Below are 18,170 nucleotides of genomic sequence, written 5' to 3' on the forward strand. Positions count from 1 at the left end.
AAAGTGAGTGTTGCTACTAACACTATGTAGATTGTGCCCATCAAATTTCCATTTGTCAATCCTAAACAATGCTAGTTTAGCAGCCTCTGTAGTAGAAGGTATGTTATTAATGCGCTGCTATGGGCAGGCTCCCGGCTCCCTCCCTCCTTGCTAACCTTCAAGGAGAGAGACAATGTATGCTGACGTCTCCTGCAAGCATCGATCACGCCCCACGAATACCGGTAGCTCATTGGATGAGGTTGATCCGCCTCTTAGTGACCATCCCTCACTTGTGGCAAATAGGAGCAGCCATACGCTAGCCCCGCCTACTGCGTGGTGTTCAGTCATTATAGAGTCTGCTGACTTTAAACATGGCGGCGCTGCGGGTTGTAGCCGGTACCGGGAGCCGGGTGGCCGGATGTATGCTACGGTGCTCTCTACCCAGTGTCCAATTACAGAGGAGATCGGCTGCGCATTTCACCTTCCTACCTGATCCTGAGCCCAGCGAGTATGGTGAGAGATTCTGTACATGTGTGACATTGTGTATCAGCCATGAGAGCGTATTTATTCATGAGATACAGGTGTATTGTCATTGACTCATTGGGGTTATATATTTCTAACAATCCAACCCCTAATACCTCCTGAGTGATCTAGGGGGAGGTTTACATTGAATACAAGTGTATGTCTGGAAATTAGCACCAACATACTCCGTAGAGCTGTACAATTAAAGACAAACAATAATAAAACAAGACTGGTCAACTAAAGAAATATAGGGACCAATGTACTATACCACTTGGAGAGAGATTAAGTGGATGGAGAGAAAGTATTAACCAATCAGCTCCTAACTGTCATTTTTCAAACACAGCCTGTAACATGACAGGAGCTGATTGGTTGGTACCTTCTCTCCGTCCACTCTTATCTCACTCCAGGGCTTAGTACATAGACCCCATAGGGCTTTATCTGTAAGCTTACAATGTATAGGACCTAATATATAGATAATATATAGATGCCTGTCTAATTATATATGATGCAAAACATTACTGGGCATAATTTGTGCAGTGCCAAACTTGTGTATGGTCTTTAAAATGCCACATCAAAGTACTGCTTACTGTCATATAACATGCTTAATTAAGCTCAATGTCCTATTAGTTCCTAAAATACTGAACTGTTCTGTAAAGGTGCCTACACACTTAGTGATATTTTACACGATTTGCCCGATTCCGCATCGTGACGACAAATCATGTAAAATATGCCCAAATCATGAGTGTCCACTCACGATGCCGATGCGCGTCCCCGCAGGTCGCACATCGCATCTTCAGATCTGCCGTGCTGTAGGGCAGATCTGACAATCTCAGTCTCGAGGCACAATAGATCGTTTGTCACATTGGATAGTTTTTAACACCAAATCGTGCCCACGACTGCCAGGGAGCTGCTGGGGAGAGTTCAAGGGGAAATCGGACTCAATGTCGGATCGGAGCACATCGCCAAGTGCACCTTAACGCGTTACAATAAGGGGACACATGCTGTCCTTATTTGTCTCAACTTTTCTTTGTAAACAAACTATTAAAAGCGGTGATCCTGTACTAAATACTATGGGGTCAATCCTATTCGGTGCGAGTAGCGAGTTTGTTTCTTGAAACTCGCAGATTTCACGCTAATGCACGCATTCCCGAGAACTCTCCAATCCAATTAAAAATGCCTATTCGCAGTACTTGCAGCGAAGGTTTGTGAATTGACTGCAAAATGCGATGTGAGAGAAATGCATAAAAAAGTGGGCAGACCATCCTGGACCCCCCCAAAATGTATCACTTCGTTAGCAGGACCATATAGAAGGCTGTAAAAATGCTAAAAAAAACCCCAAAATAATTATTTTTCAATTAAAAAATATATTGTAATTAAATTTAGGGTGCCTAAACTAACAAAAAAGTTGATTTGGGGGTAATTTGAGGACATTTTTTTTATTTATTTTTTTACCCCCCAAAATGACATATAATTATTGAACTAATTAAGCTAATTGGAAACTTCTAATTGCCTAAATAATCATTAGGGGGTGTGTCCAAGGGGTTCAGCACAGTGTCCAGACATTTTAACCTTTAAAATAATAAATCTTAATAAAGATTTTCCTTTCCATCTTTCACCCACACTGAGGTGCGAATGGAAAAATGCGAATTCAATCTCGCTGGTTCAGTGCGTGTTGCTAATTGGATTGCAAAATGAATTCAAAGAGAAAATAGCAACTCGCACCTTATAGGATTGACCCTTCTGACCTCTAAAGTAGTGAATATAAAAAAAGAATCCCGCCTGCTTTGAGCAACTACAAAAGATCTGCAGGCTCAGTGTAAATCATGAATGCCTTCAAATACAGTGTTTCACATGGAACTTTTTATTATAGGTTTATCATGTTCCCCAAAATATAAACTTTTTTTTTTTTTTATCTTGTACATGTATGCACAATTGATTACATAAATGGACAAAGTTCTCCCCCAATCCAAATTTCCTGCTTTTTTATAGTTAACATTTTCTCTGTAATGGTCAGTGTGCTTTTCCTAGTAAAGCCGTGCTATACACCTTGGTAATATAACCTTGCTTGCTTGACTTGACCTGCAAGTAATACTACTTTCTTGGGTTTTTTTTTTTTTTTTTGGCAACAGTTAAGAATGGGAAATATTTGCTGCAAGTCAAGTTGCAAGCAGTTTTAGTGAGTACTTGTGGCCTCACATTTATATGGATGATTCTTACCTCTTTAAAGTCAACAAGTTAAAATGACTAAGCAGTGCTTTTCAGCGCTGCAACGTTTTCGGTGATTTTGGCCACTGGATTTAAAGGGGTAATATTAAGTAAAAGCCAGGTGTGTTTTTTTTTTTTTTTGTATTAAATATTAATGCCTTTTTAAATCCACCAGACAAAGATGCGGCGGCTTTGAAAAGTGCCGCTTAATGACAATTAATGAATGATAATTGTTAGTTGTTAAAATGACTGTTTTCCGTACGATTATTGCTCACTACCTGAAAACGGTTGAAAAACTCTTAAGTCTGTTCAGTCTTCCTGACGGTTGTTCAGCTGACTCTGGGCAGTGAATGGAGATTGCCTCCATACATCTTGTAGTATATGGAGGCATTTCGAATATCGGATCATCATTCCTTCCCTTGTCCGTTTCGGCTGCATTATCATCCAGTCTATGGCCAGCTTATGTAAATTTTGCCCAACATGTCATCAACACACAGTCATACCCCCAAACTGTTCTGCTTTTCAGTTTCAGTCCTACCTGCAATATAAAGAACCCAAAAGAGCTTAGTATAAATGCTAGGAATCGGTATGAAATACCTCTGGCCGCATGGCCGACAGAAGCAGAGTTCCCGGCAGCGGAAGCCCGACAGCGCTGGAAATCCCGATCATCCCTAAGATAAGTATAAACTAACCTAACCCTAACCTCCCCCCCCCCCCCCCCCACCCCCCAAGTGCCTAACCCTAACCTCCCCTTCCCCGCTGCCTGAACCTAAGTCCCCCGGGGGGGGTGCCTAACCCTAAGTCCCCCCCCGGGGATGCCTAACCCTAACCCTCCCGGGGGGGGTGCCTAACCCTAAGTCCCCCCCCAGGAGCTCTAAACCTAAACCCCCCACCCCCCCACACACACACCCCGCGGCCGTCTGCTCGCGGCGCCCGGCATCCCTTCAATCGGGATGCCGGGCGCCTGTCTCCCGGCGTCGGGAAAATGTCAGGCGTCTACATCTAGATGCCCGGCATTTCACCCTCGACGGGATATGACAGTCGGGAAGCAGGCTGTTGGTATTAAGGCAGCCGGTTTCCCGATTGCATCCCAAATGCTGTGGGGGATATTTATACATAAGTTAGAGCAATAACAGTTGTAGGTGCTGGTGGGAAAAATGTGTGATTATTAAAGCAGCCATTGTCTACTGGCAATTCTGTGCAGCTTCCAGATGTTTTTGTTTGTAATGATAAGACTAGGAATGTTGTAGGTCACTTGTTACACCAAGTGCCAAAAATGAGTACGTTCCATACGCTTAGCGCCAGGTAAGTTCTAAGGATGTGTGGGTGCCTCTGCCCTTCCAGGCACGCCACAAGCTGTAGACTGGTGCCGCCAGGGCAGCCCCACTGTCACAGGCCCTGTTACACCTGTTCACATACATTGTTGAGGCAGCTGCTGCTACCCAGGAGGCAGCAGAGATCACCAAGTGATAAACCAAGATTGCAACAGCAGTGCCAGTTGAACTAACTAAGGTGACTATTTATCAAGTCATTTCTATCTTTAAAACATGTGGAAATGGTACTTTCTCATGTATAAGGGAAAAGTATAACAGCCATTGAAGAAAAATGTCAGGCAACACTTGCAGCAGCCACTATGGGGACGGTGATATGTTGTAATTGAACAAGTCTGATGTCCTAAAACGTCTGCCAGCAAATCGGAAGATAAAAGTACATGTCCATCAAAATTTTTAAATATGAAGGAGATAATATTAAATATAAATTGAACTGAAAAATGGTGATATGCTGATCAAAAGCGTAATGTTCCCAATATGGCAGAAACAAAATTTCAGGACACCATCTGTTTAAATCAATACATTTTATATTATAAATACGTATACATCAATATCTAAAGACTAAACATATAAAACTTCTCATTAAAAATATATAACACTGCTGATAGAAGTTTGCAGAGTAAGAATATGATATGGACAGCCTCAAACATGGAAAGAAAAATATTATTTGCAATCAGTAACAGACTCTTTCAAAATAATATAAATTTGTCAGTGATCTCACCACACAATATAATAATATGGAGTCCCGATAATTATATGCTGGATGGATGAATAAGTCCTCCTATTACACACATCTTGGGTTTTTTACTCCTAGTTGTTTGGTGGAAGTATTTGAGCCTTCAGATAATTGGAACCTATATGCACGTTCCTGTTGTTAAATGGAGCGTTGGACATCTACAGCCCCTCAGGCCGGACGTCACTGATGATCCTTCGGGTCTCCGCCTAGACCAAAAGCGGGACCAGCACTGATAAGTGATTACGGCTCCAATCTCCGAATGGCTTTATGATGTCACTCACCGCGGATAAAAGGAGATTTTGGTCTCTATAACAGCTGTAACAGGAGACCAATAATGTTCTTTCAGGGCTCAATTCTCAGTATAATACAGTCTTTACTGAACAGCAGCAACTGCTACAGATTCCAGAAAACAAGGCAATGTCACTCTGCAGTGTATCAGCACTGGGCAGGTATATTTCTGACTAGTTTCGCTCCTTTAATGGGAGCTTTATCAAAGAGAGGCTTTGGGATCAGTGCCACAAGCTTGGTAGAAAGCAGATGTGGTTTTGGTGTTTCAGAAGTTTGATGTGAGCACTGTGGTAGGTGTGTTTGTCACTATAATCTTCCTGCTACAGTTTGATAAAAGTCTCACATCAATACTACGTATGTTTGGTTGATTGACCCTATTGTTGCCCGTCTCTAAGCCGTCTCTAAGTTTGAGTCTGTACTGCTTTTTTTTTATTTTTTTTCCCCATTCTCACACCAATACACAGTCTGTGACATGTAGTCCTATATTCACTACTGTAATTACTAGGGATCTGTTGTTTTTATTAAATGTGAAGGATAAGAGTATCATTGCAGGTTGCATAGGCGTGCACATGCTTGGGGGAAGGGGTGTGTGACAACACCCCCTCCCGGACATAGGTACCCCCCGACTGAGACAATGGCTGTCTCCGCTATTTAGATATAGCACTATCACATCGGCTATCTTGTTTCAAAAAGAGGCTCATAGGCAAACGCAGGGGGGTCTGCCTAGAAACCCCCCTCCCCAGCCCACACCATGACCACAATAGAAATAGTAATATAATAGAATTTTACTAGTGCTGCATGTTCTTCTCAGTATCACAAATGAAATAATTAGCACCACCTGTGGATCTTTTAAAATGTATCCGCTGCGGCCATTTTTTAGTCGTTTTACAGCGCCGGACCCCCGTGACGACGTGGGACTTCGGAGAGGTAAGTAATATTATGGGTGCAGGGTGTGCGGGGCCCCCCTGGACCCAGGGGCCCGTGTTCCCCGCACACCCTACACCCATTATAGATACGCCCCTGCTCCCGGACTTGCTCCAGTAGTCTGGAATGGTGCCCACATCTAAAATAAATACATTCAGCTCAGGCAGGATGGTCTACTGGTGCATCTAATGGCTTACTGTGATCGCTGGTCCTGTATATGCTCGGATTATTACACACATAGCACTTTGTATGACGCTTATTAAAGCTGGTTAAGTACTAATTCTGCCCTCTTCATTGACAGACCACACTCGCTCTAAAATTAAGCATTTGGAAACCCCCCTCTGGAAATCCTGTGTTTGCCACTGAGGCTGCCTCTTCCATGTTTTCCGGCTGAGATGTTGGTCTGGGACGCTGTATGTAGGGGTTTGTGCTGCACATATGGCAAAGTGAATACAGTTGTTTGAAAGAGTGCTCTCACTAAATATATATTAGTCTTATTCTCCCCGATTGTCTAGTTTGTTTGTATTTGATGTTAGGAAAAAGTATCTGGTTGTCTTGTGTTTTTTTTAAATTTATATACTGTATATATCTATTTATTGTGCGCATTGATTTCTACTTAGAAGCTAGGTTCCTTACTTCTGAACATCTTCAGTGCTTAAAGTGTATATATTGTTTATAATTGAATGGGTAAATTTTTGACCAGCCATTGAATAATTATATAATATTAAGTCTGTTTGCCTATATAATTTTATAATGTGCAATTCACTAGAACTCCCAGTGTTTGTTCAGGCATAATTAGGAGAAAATAAGCCCTGCACCTGTTTTGTACAAACTCTGGGCCAGATTCAGCAGTGGACGGAATTGCAAAGCTGAAGAGACTCCTCCTGTCAGCATCTGCGATCCCACCTCTGCGCCTGAGGTCGTGATGTTGTGAGGCTCTGGCCAGCTGAGTACACACAGGCAAAGTCATAGGGAGGCCCATCTACGATCTTGTAGGACACGTTCTGCACACGTGCAGAATCCGGAAAATCATGAATCTGCAAGAATGTAACATTCTGCGTCCACTGCAGAATCATTCTTTAATCCACACACCTTTCCATTCTCCAACCATTCATAACCATGCCCACTTTTGGGAAACGCCTACCCGAGTCACTGTAAACCTTGTGCCTTTCAAGGTCTGTACAGTATCCCTGCCCTGCTGAAATAGATGCAGTTGGGTGTTATACTGTAAATGTATGTAGTAGTCTGTCGTTATGATGCGCCTCTATTGTCGTAAATAGAGGTGAATGGCAAAAGCTAGGGGCTGGTATTTGTCCAGCTAATAATAATAATATTATTTTTTTCATAATCACTGATCTGATTATAAAGACATTACTGGTATTTATTTGGAAAGAAAAAAAAAAATAAAGATTAAGAAGTTATCAATAAAATTTTCCCCTCCTCAACTGTATTGTTTGTATGTATGTAGGACACAGCAACTTGACACTGCTTCTTCTCAATCTAATTCTGACAGTGAGTTGTATGAAAGTAGGCCCCCTAGTGGTGCTGTCGCGTCTTTTTTAGGTCGACACGTGAGCACAAGTCGATCTCACAAAAAATCAATATGTAGATATCCAGCGAAGAGGGGCGGTTACAAGAAGAAGAGGGAGGGGCAGAAGACTGTGTTCAATCTCTCGAGTTTCCCCCTCTCTGACCCTGAGGCTTGCCGTTTAGGGGCGGCCCCACTGACATCATTGATGATGTCAGTGGGGAACTTCCTGCTCAAACAGAGCAGAAAGTTCCCTGGGGCTTACGAGTGCCCAGACCCAACCTTAGGGTCTGGTCGTAAGCCCTGATGGTCGCGATGGTGACGACCATCACCCTGTTCGCAAGCTAAGCTGTGGGTGGTAACCCACAGCTTAGCTTGCGACCTGGAGGCAGCACTTCAAAACAAGAAGTGCCCGCCCTCATTCAGAGTGAGCGATCGCTTCTTGCGATCGACTCTGAATGAGGGCCACATTGTGAAGGTTTTCTGTGATGGCATGTAAGTGAAAACAAATAGAACTACAGTACTTGTGAAAAGCAGCCCATACAAGCAACTTGTTTAGTTCCGAGTAGGGTATTGCTCAAATTAATATCGTGCATTGGTAATTGTTCTCCTGTGCCGCCTATCATTCCCACTAAAGAGCATAAATTCCATAGCAATATGGCTAGAATACACCCTTCTCTTATTGGGCATGCAACCAAAACTGTTTTCTCTCAGCTACTGCAACCTACTCCTGTCTTGCTTTCCCCTTTACCCATCTATTCCCACTTCAATCAATCTAAAATGCTGAAGCAAGACTAATCCTCTGTTCCACATCCCTATATAGACTCCCTATATATCCTCCAGAATCCAATTAATCTTACTTGCCTTAACTGCTACAAAGCCCTCAACACTAGTCCTTCATAAATGTCAGACTTCCTCTCAAGATACTCAAGGCCTGATCAGAATGTCAATGCTGCACCCAAGCGGACAATGGGGGTCATTCAGACCCACTCGCGAGCGGCAGTACGCTCGCAAGTGGGTCGATGGTCCCCACTGCGCATGCGCACGACGGAGGGAGCTCCGTCGTGCGCATGCGCGAGACCCGGCGAGCGAAGGACTTTCCATCGCTCCGGGTCTCGCACCCTTTGGTGGGCGTTCCGGGGGCGTGCCTGCCAGACGGAGGCGTTCCTATGGAAACGCCTACCGTCTGAAGCCGGCCCCACTGACATCACTAGTGATGTCAGTGGGAGTGATTTTGGCTCACTCCCACTCCTGGCCTTGCGGTTGTGAAACCCGACCACAGGGTTTCACTCGCAAGTCCGATGGTCGCGATGGTCAAGACCATCGTCACCATCTTGTTGGACGCTCGTATATGCTGTGGGTGGTGACCCACAGCTATACGAGCATCCAGGAGGACGCTCCATTTTAATGGAGGTGGGCCCTGATTCAGAGCGAACGCTCTGGTCAGAGCGTCCGGCTCTGAATCAGGGCCAATGTTTTCAGTCAGCTCATGCGTCCCGATGGTTACCCCACAAAGGCGCAGACCGAAATTGCATGTAGATCCAAGCATTTTCTGTGTGCCTTTCTGGGAGGTAAGGATAGTGCTGGAGCCAGTGGGGCTGCGGCATTAGCATAAAGATGCGGCTGCAATAGCATCCATCTCTGAATCAGGCCCACTTCTCATGACCTTTTAGATCTGCCTTTGACCTGTGCCTCAGCTCACCTCACCTCTGATGACCACCTATTACTCCCACCTATAAGGCTACTCCAGTACCACTTGCTACTCATGAAAAAGGCTAGGCCTCTCTCCCTGGGGCTTTACTTAAGGGATGGAGAAGGGAAGTAAAATATAACCTGTAGCTGGTAGTGTAGCTTTAAAGCAGGGGTGGGGAACCTTTTTCTGTCAAGGGCCTTTTTGATATATAGAACATTATTTGCGGGCCTGGTGCAGGCTATGACATCACATGTGCCGGGACCACAATCGCTGGTGATTACAGCAATACCCGGAGCATCATCAGGATGCTCCGGGGAGCTGTAAGGGCAGCAGTGTGACTGTCTGAAGCATACTAAGGACGTTCCAGGTGGCACTACTGCATAGATTCTGGCTGCAGGGTGCCATTCTAGACACCCTGCTAGCCAGATGAGGCTAGCTGAAAAAAGCTCAAAGGGCCAGACCAAATGATTCCGAGGGACTTATACGGCCCCCGGGCGGGAGGTTACCCATCCCTGCTTTAAAGCGTCTCTAAAGCTGGGTACACACTAGATGCAATTTCAGATCTCAAGATCCGTTGGCTGACACCATACTTCTTGATGCAGCGGGGGAACGATATATCTGGCGGTTGTACACCATATCGTGCAGTGTTTACGGTCCACCAAATATATCGCGCCGTCACTGGCTACACACATTGTCTAGTGTGTAGCCCGCTTTGTTTAGAAAAGATATTGGACGTTGGATGTTTTTTTATTAGAACAAAACATAGTGGCTTGTTTTAATAAACCCTCATCTCCATTTTCAGAGCTGTACAAGTGATTGCAGTTTCTCGGGTACCTGACATACTTCTAAAGGCTGAGAATTCAGGTGTACATGAGCAGTGATGTCGCTGCAAGTCTAAAAAAAAAATTAAAACAATTGACACTGTATTTGGACAGCTATAAGAGGTTGATGTACTAAGCATTGGAGAGAGATAAAGTGCCAGCCAATGAGCTCCTGTCATTTTTCAAACACATGTTTATGTATCAAGCAGTGAAAAGCGTCAAGAACTGGACCAGTGGAGAAGTTGCCCATAGCAACCAATCAGCACCTACCTATTATTTTATAGACTGTACTTGATAAATGCTACTTTAAAGCTTTTGATTGCTATAGGCAACTTCTCCACTGGTCTACTTCTCCACACTTTTCACTGCTTGATACATAAACCCCACAGCCTAAAGTGACAGGAGCTGATTTGGTTTGGTACTTTATCCCCCCCCCCCCCAGTAGTCTTATCATCTATTTATTCTGTTATGTTTCAGTATTAGTTTAATAATTAATCAGGTTGTGTCATGTGGTTTTTTATTTTATGTTTTAACCTTATTGTCATAGAATATTCCACTGCACAAACCGCAAATAAACTGAATGTTGCGTGAATATTGTACTTTTTATGTTCAGTTCCCTTTGACATTGCAAGTACATTACTGATATGTTCACTATTGTGTCCCTCTTTGCAGGACCAACTCAGAAAATGAATCTCTTCCAATCTGTAAACAGTGCATTGGATAATACACTATCCAAGGACTCAAGTGCAGGTACAAAACAGTGCAAATGTGCAGTAGTCACAATGTGTGTGTATGTGTGTGTGTGTGTGTGTATGTATATGAGTGTAAATTGTGGTTATCACTGAATAGCATGTTTATTTACAGTTGTTTACCAGCAAACTGTGTAGCAATGGCTTTGCAAGTAAAATATATCAATTAGGTTTAATATTAGCATTTTGTCTGGAGATATCCTTCTGCATGGACTATGTAATAGTAGCATAACTCCTCATTAAAAGATAGTTTTATGCTTTCTACATTTATCATTCATTCTTTTTTTGGTATAGAGAGCTATTTCATTTTCTAAACCAGGTGCTTCCACATTTCACAGTATTGTGTTAGGAAGCCTCCCTTGATCCCCAGGCTGGTGGAGGTGGCGTTATTTCTTACCTGACCCTGATGGGAGGAGACGTAGATCTTGCGTAAGTGGGAAAATAATGAGCTCAGATTTAGACATATCAAATTTGAAGTAGTGTTGGTACATCCAGGTGGAGATTGCAGAAACGCAGAAGAGAGAAGATTGTGGTCAGAGAGCAGGTAGGCAGAGTTGGATGTGTTGTAAAGTTGGGAGAGCACAAGGTCAATGGAATTACTCTCCTAATGGACTCTCTGTTGGTGGTGATGTTGCCAGAAGGAAGGTGAGCAATAATTCATGCGTCAGTAGCTGCAAAATGTCTCAGGCAGAAGTGACAGTAGATGTTCAAGCCATGATGACATGCAGGAATAGGCAATGGACAGTGGGACTGTGGTTTGGTAGAGAATAGTTTTAGTTGCATCACATGTCTAAATGTTAGAAGTATGTAGTGTAGTGGCTTGTCTCACCAGTGGCCTCTGGCATTTCCCATGGGTCAGGAGTATTAACATGCGGCCCTCCAGATGCTGTGTAACTACACATCTTAGCATGCCCTGTCACAGTTTTGCTATTAGGACATGCTGAAACTGTAGCAGGGCATGCTAGGGTGTATAGTTTCACAGCCAAAGACCAGATATACCAAGGAAGCATTAAGATAGATACTTGATACTTCTCACTACCAGAAACTTAATTCAATACCACAGATAACTATCTTTTTCTCTATACCAGACTGCTCGAAAAAGCTGCTAAAGACACTATTTCAAAGCAAGAACTAGATTATTTTATGGTCAAAAATACTAGACTTCCGACATTCTGTGTTACTTAAAGTACATAATAATTAGGATAAACCACCTGGAAGACCCATAGTCTCGGGAATCGGAGGACTCTCGGAATAGGCAGGCGTTTTCCTGGACCTAAATCTGAGAGAATTTGTCACAAGCCTCTCATATGTACAAGACACGTCAGATGTTTTGCAAAAACTTACCAATATAAGGATTGAGGAGAATCATCTATTGTCCACCTTGAATGTAGAATTCTTATGTACCAACATTAGCCATAAGGATGGCATCGCAGCGGTTGAATACTTCCTTGACATGAAGGGTTACAATTACCATGATACAATTCTGCTAGAGATGTTGGAATTCATTCTGAGTATACATTTTTTCATGTTCTCAGATTAAGGGCTCTATTTACTACAATCCGCATTTTGAATGCGGATTGTAGTGTGATATTACCGACTGAATTCGCATTGCGAATTCAGGCAATATCACAGGGATTAACTAAAAATCCCTTGCAGGGACAGAGCTTGCGATAAAGCTCTGTCCCTGCGAATCCCCTCCGCACACTTGTCACAGTCTTTTTTTTGCGAAAATACCGTGATAAGTGCATGCGCCGACCGGCCGCCGCTGCTGCCCCCCTCCCGGCGCTAAGCCCCGCCCCTTGCGAACGCGAACCCCCCTCCCTTAATCGCACTTACCTGCATGATCCGGGCTCCGGTGATGCCCTTCATGACTCCAGTCAGCTGACCGGAGGGAGGACATCACCGGTGCCCCGAACTCCGGTCCCTTGACTCAGGTAAGTTAATTTTTTTTTTTTTTTTTCTTTTTACAGTGAATCAGTGTGTGGTCTGATTAGACCACACAGCTGATCACTGGGGCCGGCTCCAGGTTCTGCTCTCCCCGTTATAGCGGAGCAGGAGTTTGGTAACCGGGGGAGACCCTGGATAACTCCACCTCCAGGTGGTGTTGTTATCACTGGGCCTCCCCAGGTATTTTTTTCAAAATTTATTTTTAGTAACTTGCACACAGATCGCATTTCCCATTACAATTATGAGAAATGCGATCTGATTACTAAAAATAAGTGATACTTAGGGGTTGGAGTAGAATTTTACGAATTCTACTCCAATTGCCCTGTAGTAACTTTAGGTGATACTAAAATAATGTGAAAAGGGTGTGAAAACACCCTTTTTCTCTTTATTTTAGTAAAAACAATGATAATAAATAGAGCCCTAAGTCTTCCTTCAGATATGCAGCACACCGATGGGAACTGCATGTGCGCCAATATATACTTAGGATAGAAGGAACGTGAATTCACATTCAACGATAAGAGTGAGGAGTTCATACATGTCATATGGCTTCGATATGTAGATGACATCCTGCTGATTTGGAAAGACAGCGAGGAAGCTCTTCACCAGTTTATCAATATACTTAATTATGACCAACTTAGGGCCATATTCAATTAGCGGCGATATTATTGCACCCGCGATAATTTCTCACCATTTTTTTGTGACAAACTGGAGAAAACTTTTCTCCATCTCAGACATGGAGAGAAAATTTGCAAAATCCCTATTTTTGTCTAAAAATGTGAGGATTTCTTTCAGAACCATTTTTTTGTAAGTTGTGTACTGTGGCGAAATTTTTTGTGAAAAATGCATTTATAACGTATTGGGACTGGTATTTATGGGGGCTGTAAGGATGCGACAAGTGTTTTAAACATCACACGTGGCTGGCACAGGCGATTTTTTTTTATTTTATTTTTTATTTTTTTTATTATTATTTTTTTTATTTTTTTATTTTAACAGTTTAAAAATACGCCTGCGCCAGCCAAGAGTGATGTTTAAAACAATTGTCACATCCTTATGGCCCCCCGAAATACCAGACCCAATACGTTAAACGCATTTTACAGTATTTTTTTTTTTTTTGGCCAAAATTTCAGAGGTGGTTTTTCGCCAAAGTATACAACTTACAAATCATTAAGGTGGTGTCCAAAAGGTTTTGAAAGAAATCCCCATATATTTAGCCAAAAATAGGGATTTTGCAATTTTGTTTCGCCTGGTCTAGGCTTGAAGTTTTTTTTTTCTCCAGTTATTTGGAGAAAGTCGGCCGGTTTTTCGCCGTCATTTGCAAAATCGTCCAATATCGACTGTAATTGAATTCGGCCCTTAATTAATCGCAAACTAACTTCAGATATCGGCCACACAGAATTTATTATCTTGGATCTCATGATTTGTTGAAGAAATTATAGGTGTATGTGTATGTGTGTGTGTGTGTGTGTGTGTGTGTGTGTGTGTGTGTGTGTGTATATATATATATAATTAATTATTGCAGCCACAAAGATTCTGCAACACAATACAGTTACCATTTTCCATCATCTGAGGTGTAATTTCTCGGATGAGAATCTGTATCAGGAAAGATGCAAAGAACTTGTAGCTTGACGGCCTTTGAAAAATTAAAGCCAAATATCTCCTCTCTCTGATTAACAGGGAGAAGGTGGCCTGGTCTGATGAATCAAGGTTTCTTTTACATCATGTTGATGGCTGGGTGCAAATGCATCGTTTACCTGGGGAAGACATGGCATAAGGGTGTGCTTTGGGAAGAAGGCAAGCCTGCAGAGGCAGTGTGATGCCATGGGCAATGTCCTGCTAGGAAACCTTGGGTTTGACACTTACCAATCACCTACCTAAACACAGTTGCAGACCAAGTACACCCCTTCATGGCAACAGTGTTCCCTGATGGCAGTGGCCTTTCTGTAGGACAATGTGCCCTGCCACACTGCAAACAATTGTTTAGGAATGGTTTAAGAAACATAACAGAGTTCAAGGTGTTGACTTGGCCTCTAAATTCCCCAGATCTAAATCCTATAGATAATCTGTGGGATGTGCTGGAAAAACTTTTTTTTTTTTCTTAATACAAGAACAGGGCAATGTAAAAGGTCAGCTGTGGGCAAGCTGTTTCCAACAAAATGTGCGTCAGCACGCCACTAGTCTCTGTGCATGCAGGACCGGATTAATAATTGGGTGGGTGGAGCTCAGCTCCAGGCCCTTCCATCAAAACAGGCCCACAGCATCTGTTGTGCTGCTGTAGACAGGAATTTTTTTTTCCCTGCTACAGTAGCCTGCCAGTAGTTGTCTGAGACCCCATCCTCTGACTGAAGCACCGTCCCATCCACTGGCTGCGACCCATCCTCCTTCCCTCCAGTTTTCCCCTCACCAATTGGGGCTTAATTAAAGGTGCCCCGGCAATTAGTGACTGCTCCACTATTGTTTTTTTTGCCTGAATGGGACCAGTCACAGCAGAGCCTACAATATTATATATACACACACATATAGTACACACTCAGCTGGTGTTCTCTGGCACTTACTGTTAAGCTGGGTACACAACCCTAACCCTCCCGGGGGCGGGGGTATCCAGCCTAACCCTAACACTCCCTTCCCCTTGCTTAATCTTCCCGAGAGGGGGGGGTGCCTAACCAAACCTCCCACCCCTCCCCGCGGCTGTCCGCCCTCGGCTTACCTTCGTTCGGTATGCCGGGCGTCGGTCTCTCGGCGTAGGGATAATGATAGGCGTCAGAATTTCGACGCGTATCATTGGTCCCCTGTCGGGATTGCACAGTCGGGAAGCCGGCGGTCGGCATTTCGACCGTCTGCTTCCTGACTGCATATCCTGTGGAGACCACACCCCCACAACACTGGTCACAAGCCCCATATCACTAGTCGCACTCCCCGTATCACTAGTCACACTCCCGTGGCACTGGTCACACCCCCCTGCGTTAGCACACCGTAGGCCCTCCAGAAATTTCAGCTCCAGGCCTGTGAGGACCTTTTAATATGGTACTGTGTGCATGGTCAGGGGTTTTTGGCGCACAACAGGGATGCACTCATAACGGCACGTGGCACTTTTATTTTCCTCCCACTCTCATCAGCAGAGATCACTTCAGTAGCCCTGCGTTAACTCCTGTTATCAGGGCTCTGTTGGGAAACGTACCTGACAGTTGATGTGAGCTTTCATTTTTGTGCTGGTCAAGGATATGTGCTCAGATCCCCCGTCCACTGCATTGCACACGGCGGGGCAGAAGACTCAGTCACATGTTTTACTCTCCTCACATTTGTTTTAATATATGTGCTGATAATATCACATTATTTTGTCAAACAACTCAGTCATATTTGTACACAAAGTGCTAAATTGTTACGTCCTGTTTTTCCTCAAGCCTGCTGCTGTAGCTCAAGAGCTGATATTCAGCTGTGGCTACATCTATGTTTATGTTTAATATACGAGGGTTGTTCAAAAAGCAATGCCTAAATGCTCATAACTCTGAAATAATACGCAATATTTATTTGAAACTTTGTCAGTTTGTAGTTTAATATGTCTGCTAGCTATATATGTATTTTTGTTTTAGGTAGTCCAAGAAATACCATGGAATCCAAGATGAAACAAAGAGCTGCCATTGAATTTATGGAAAAAGAAGGCTGCAGTGCTACAGAAATCCACAGAAGACTGAAAAAATTGTATGGTGAGGGTACAATTGACCATAGCAATGTCAGAAGGTGGATGAAGCGTTTTCAATCGGGAGAATCGTCCATGTGCGACAAACCTCATGGTGGCAGACCATCAACTGCAGTGACAGCAGAGAACCGACAAAAAGTTGATGCCATGATTCAGAAAGACAGTCGTGTGACCATCAGAGATGTCAGCGATGAACTTGAATGTAGCCATGGCACTGTAAAAACACTAATTAATGATTTAAGATATCGTAAAGTGTATGCTACATGGGTTCCAAAGCAATTAACCAGGGATCATAAGGCCCAGAGGGTGGAAATGTGCAATGACCTTTTGACCAACTTTGAAGCCAACCCTGAGATGTTTTTGAAAATGTCATTACAGGAGATGAGACCTGGGTATTCCTTTATGACCCAGAAACAAAGGCCCAATCAAAGCAATGGAAACACCCAAGTTCACCTAGGCCAAAAAAGTTTAAATCCCAGTGATCCGTAAACAGTCATGGCCACGTTCTTCTGGGATTGCCGAGGTGTTATTTTCATCGATTACTTGGAACCAAACTAATCAATCAACAGTGATCGATACATTATTACACTTAAGAAGCTGAAAGAAGCCATCCGCAAAAAAAGGTCAACAATTCCACTGTCAAATGTTATCTTACACCAAGATAATGTCAGACCTCACACTTCGATGGCAACATCTGTGGCCATTGCTAAAATGGGGTGGGCAATAATGCCACATCCACCATACAGTCCTGATTTGGCCCCTTCTGACTTTCATCTGTTTGGCCCTCTCAAATACTGTCTCCAGGGTCAACATTTTGAAGACATAGAGATTGTTAAAAACGCCATACGTTCCTGGGTCAAACACCAACCACTGGAATTTTTCCAAAGTGGATTCACAGCTTGGGTTGAGAGGTGGAGAAAATGCTTGAGGGCAGATGGTGAATTTTTTGAGTAAAGTCATTCTGTTACTAAGACTTCAAAGTATTTTACTGCAAATTTTCAAATCTGTATCTATAATAAAATTTGAGTTGTGAGCATTTAGGCATTACTTTTTGAACAACCCTCGTACATGAAGATGAAATGCATGCATAAGATTATGATAAAACTTTCCAGAATTAAAACTAGTTATTATTGGAATTTGAAACTTGTTTGTTACATTGTATCCATCTACTGGGGGTTAGGTACGGGATGCAAGCGCTCGGGATCTCCGCAGTCAAAATCTTGATGCTGGCATCCTGACAGGGTTAGGTATCCTAACCCTCTGCTGGTGCTTAAACCTAACTTTCCCCTCTAGTGTCTAACCCTTACCCTCCCCCTAGTGCCTAACCCTAACAACCTTCACCCTAGCCCCACTAATTACTTTCGGGATGCCATTGCCGGTATTCTAAGCGTCGGCATCCCATGTGTCAGGATATTGAACGTATCCCATCTACTGTTATGTGCACCTTACCCTTTAAATGACAATTATACTTGCAAGAATGCCAAATCTACTTTGATGAAACATACTGCTATGGTTTTATAGATGATATACTTGAAATCAGTGACGTGCGGTGATGTCAATGGCTGGGGAGGCACACATAGGGATGGGTTTGACTGCTGGGAGCCTGTCTTACCTCCTACTCACTGTAACTCTCCCCTCACTACACTGACTGAGCTCTGATCTCCAAACACTGCAGTACAATTCCTGGTCACACGACACATCCAAAGTGCATGACCCCCATACTCAGAGGCATGCCTCCTATCAGCTCTTTCTG

At 43.4% G+C, this 18,170-nt stretch overlaps 1 protein-coding gene across 1 annotated transcript in view; it reads left to right on the forward strand.

The window, feature by feature from the left end:
- Positions 1-297: 297 nt before the first annotated feature.
- Positions 298-18,170, forward strand: part of BCKDHB (branched chain keto acid dehydrogenase E1 subunit beta) — a 252,167-nt gene continuing 234,294 nt past the window's right edge. The window contains exons 1-2 of the mRNA XM_088470538.1: positions 298-492; positions 10,700-10,777. Coding sequence (XP_088326664.1) covers positions 351-492; positions 10,700-10,777 — 220 coding nt within the window. The 5' untranslated portion in view covers positions 298-350. The remainder of the gene's footprint in view (positions 493-10,699; positions 10,778-18,170) is intronic.

This window comes from Taudactylus pleione, unplaced genomic scaffold (assembly GCF_031769625.1).
Source record: "Taudactylus pleione unplaced genomic scaffold, aTauple2 ptg000015l, whole genome shotgun sequence".
Taxonomy (NCBI): domain Eukaryota; kingdom Metazoa; phylum Chordata; class Amphibia; order Anura; family Myobatrachidae; genus Taudactylus; species Taudactylus pleione.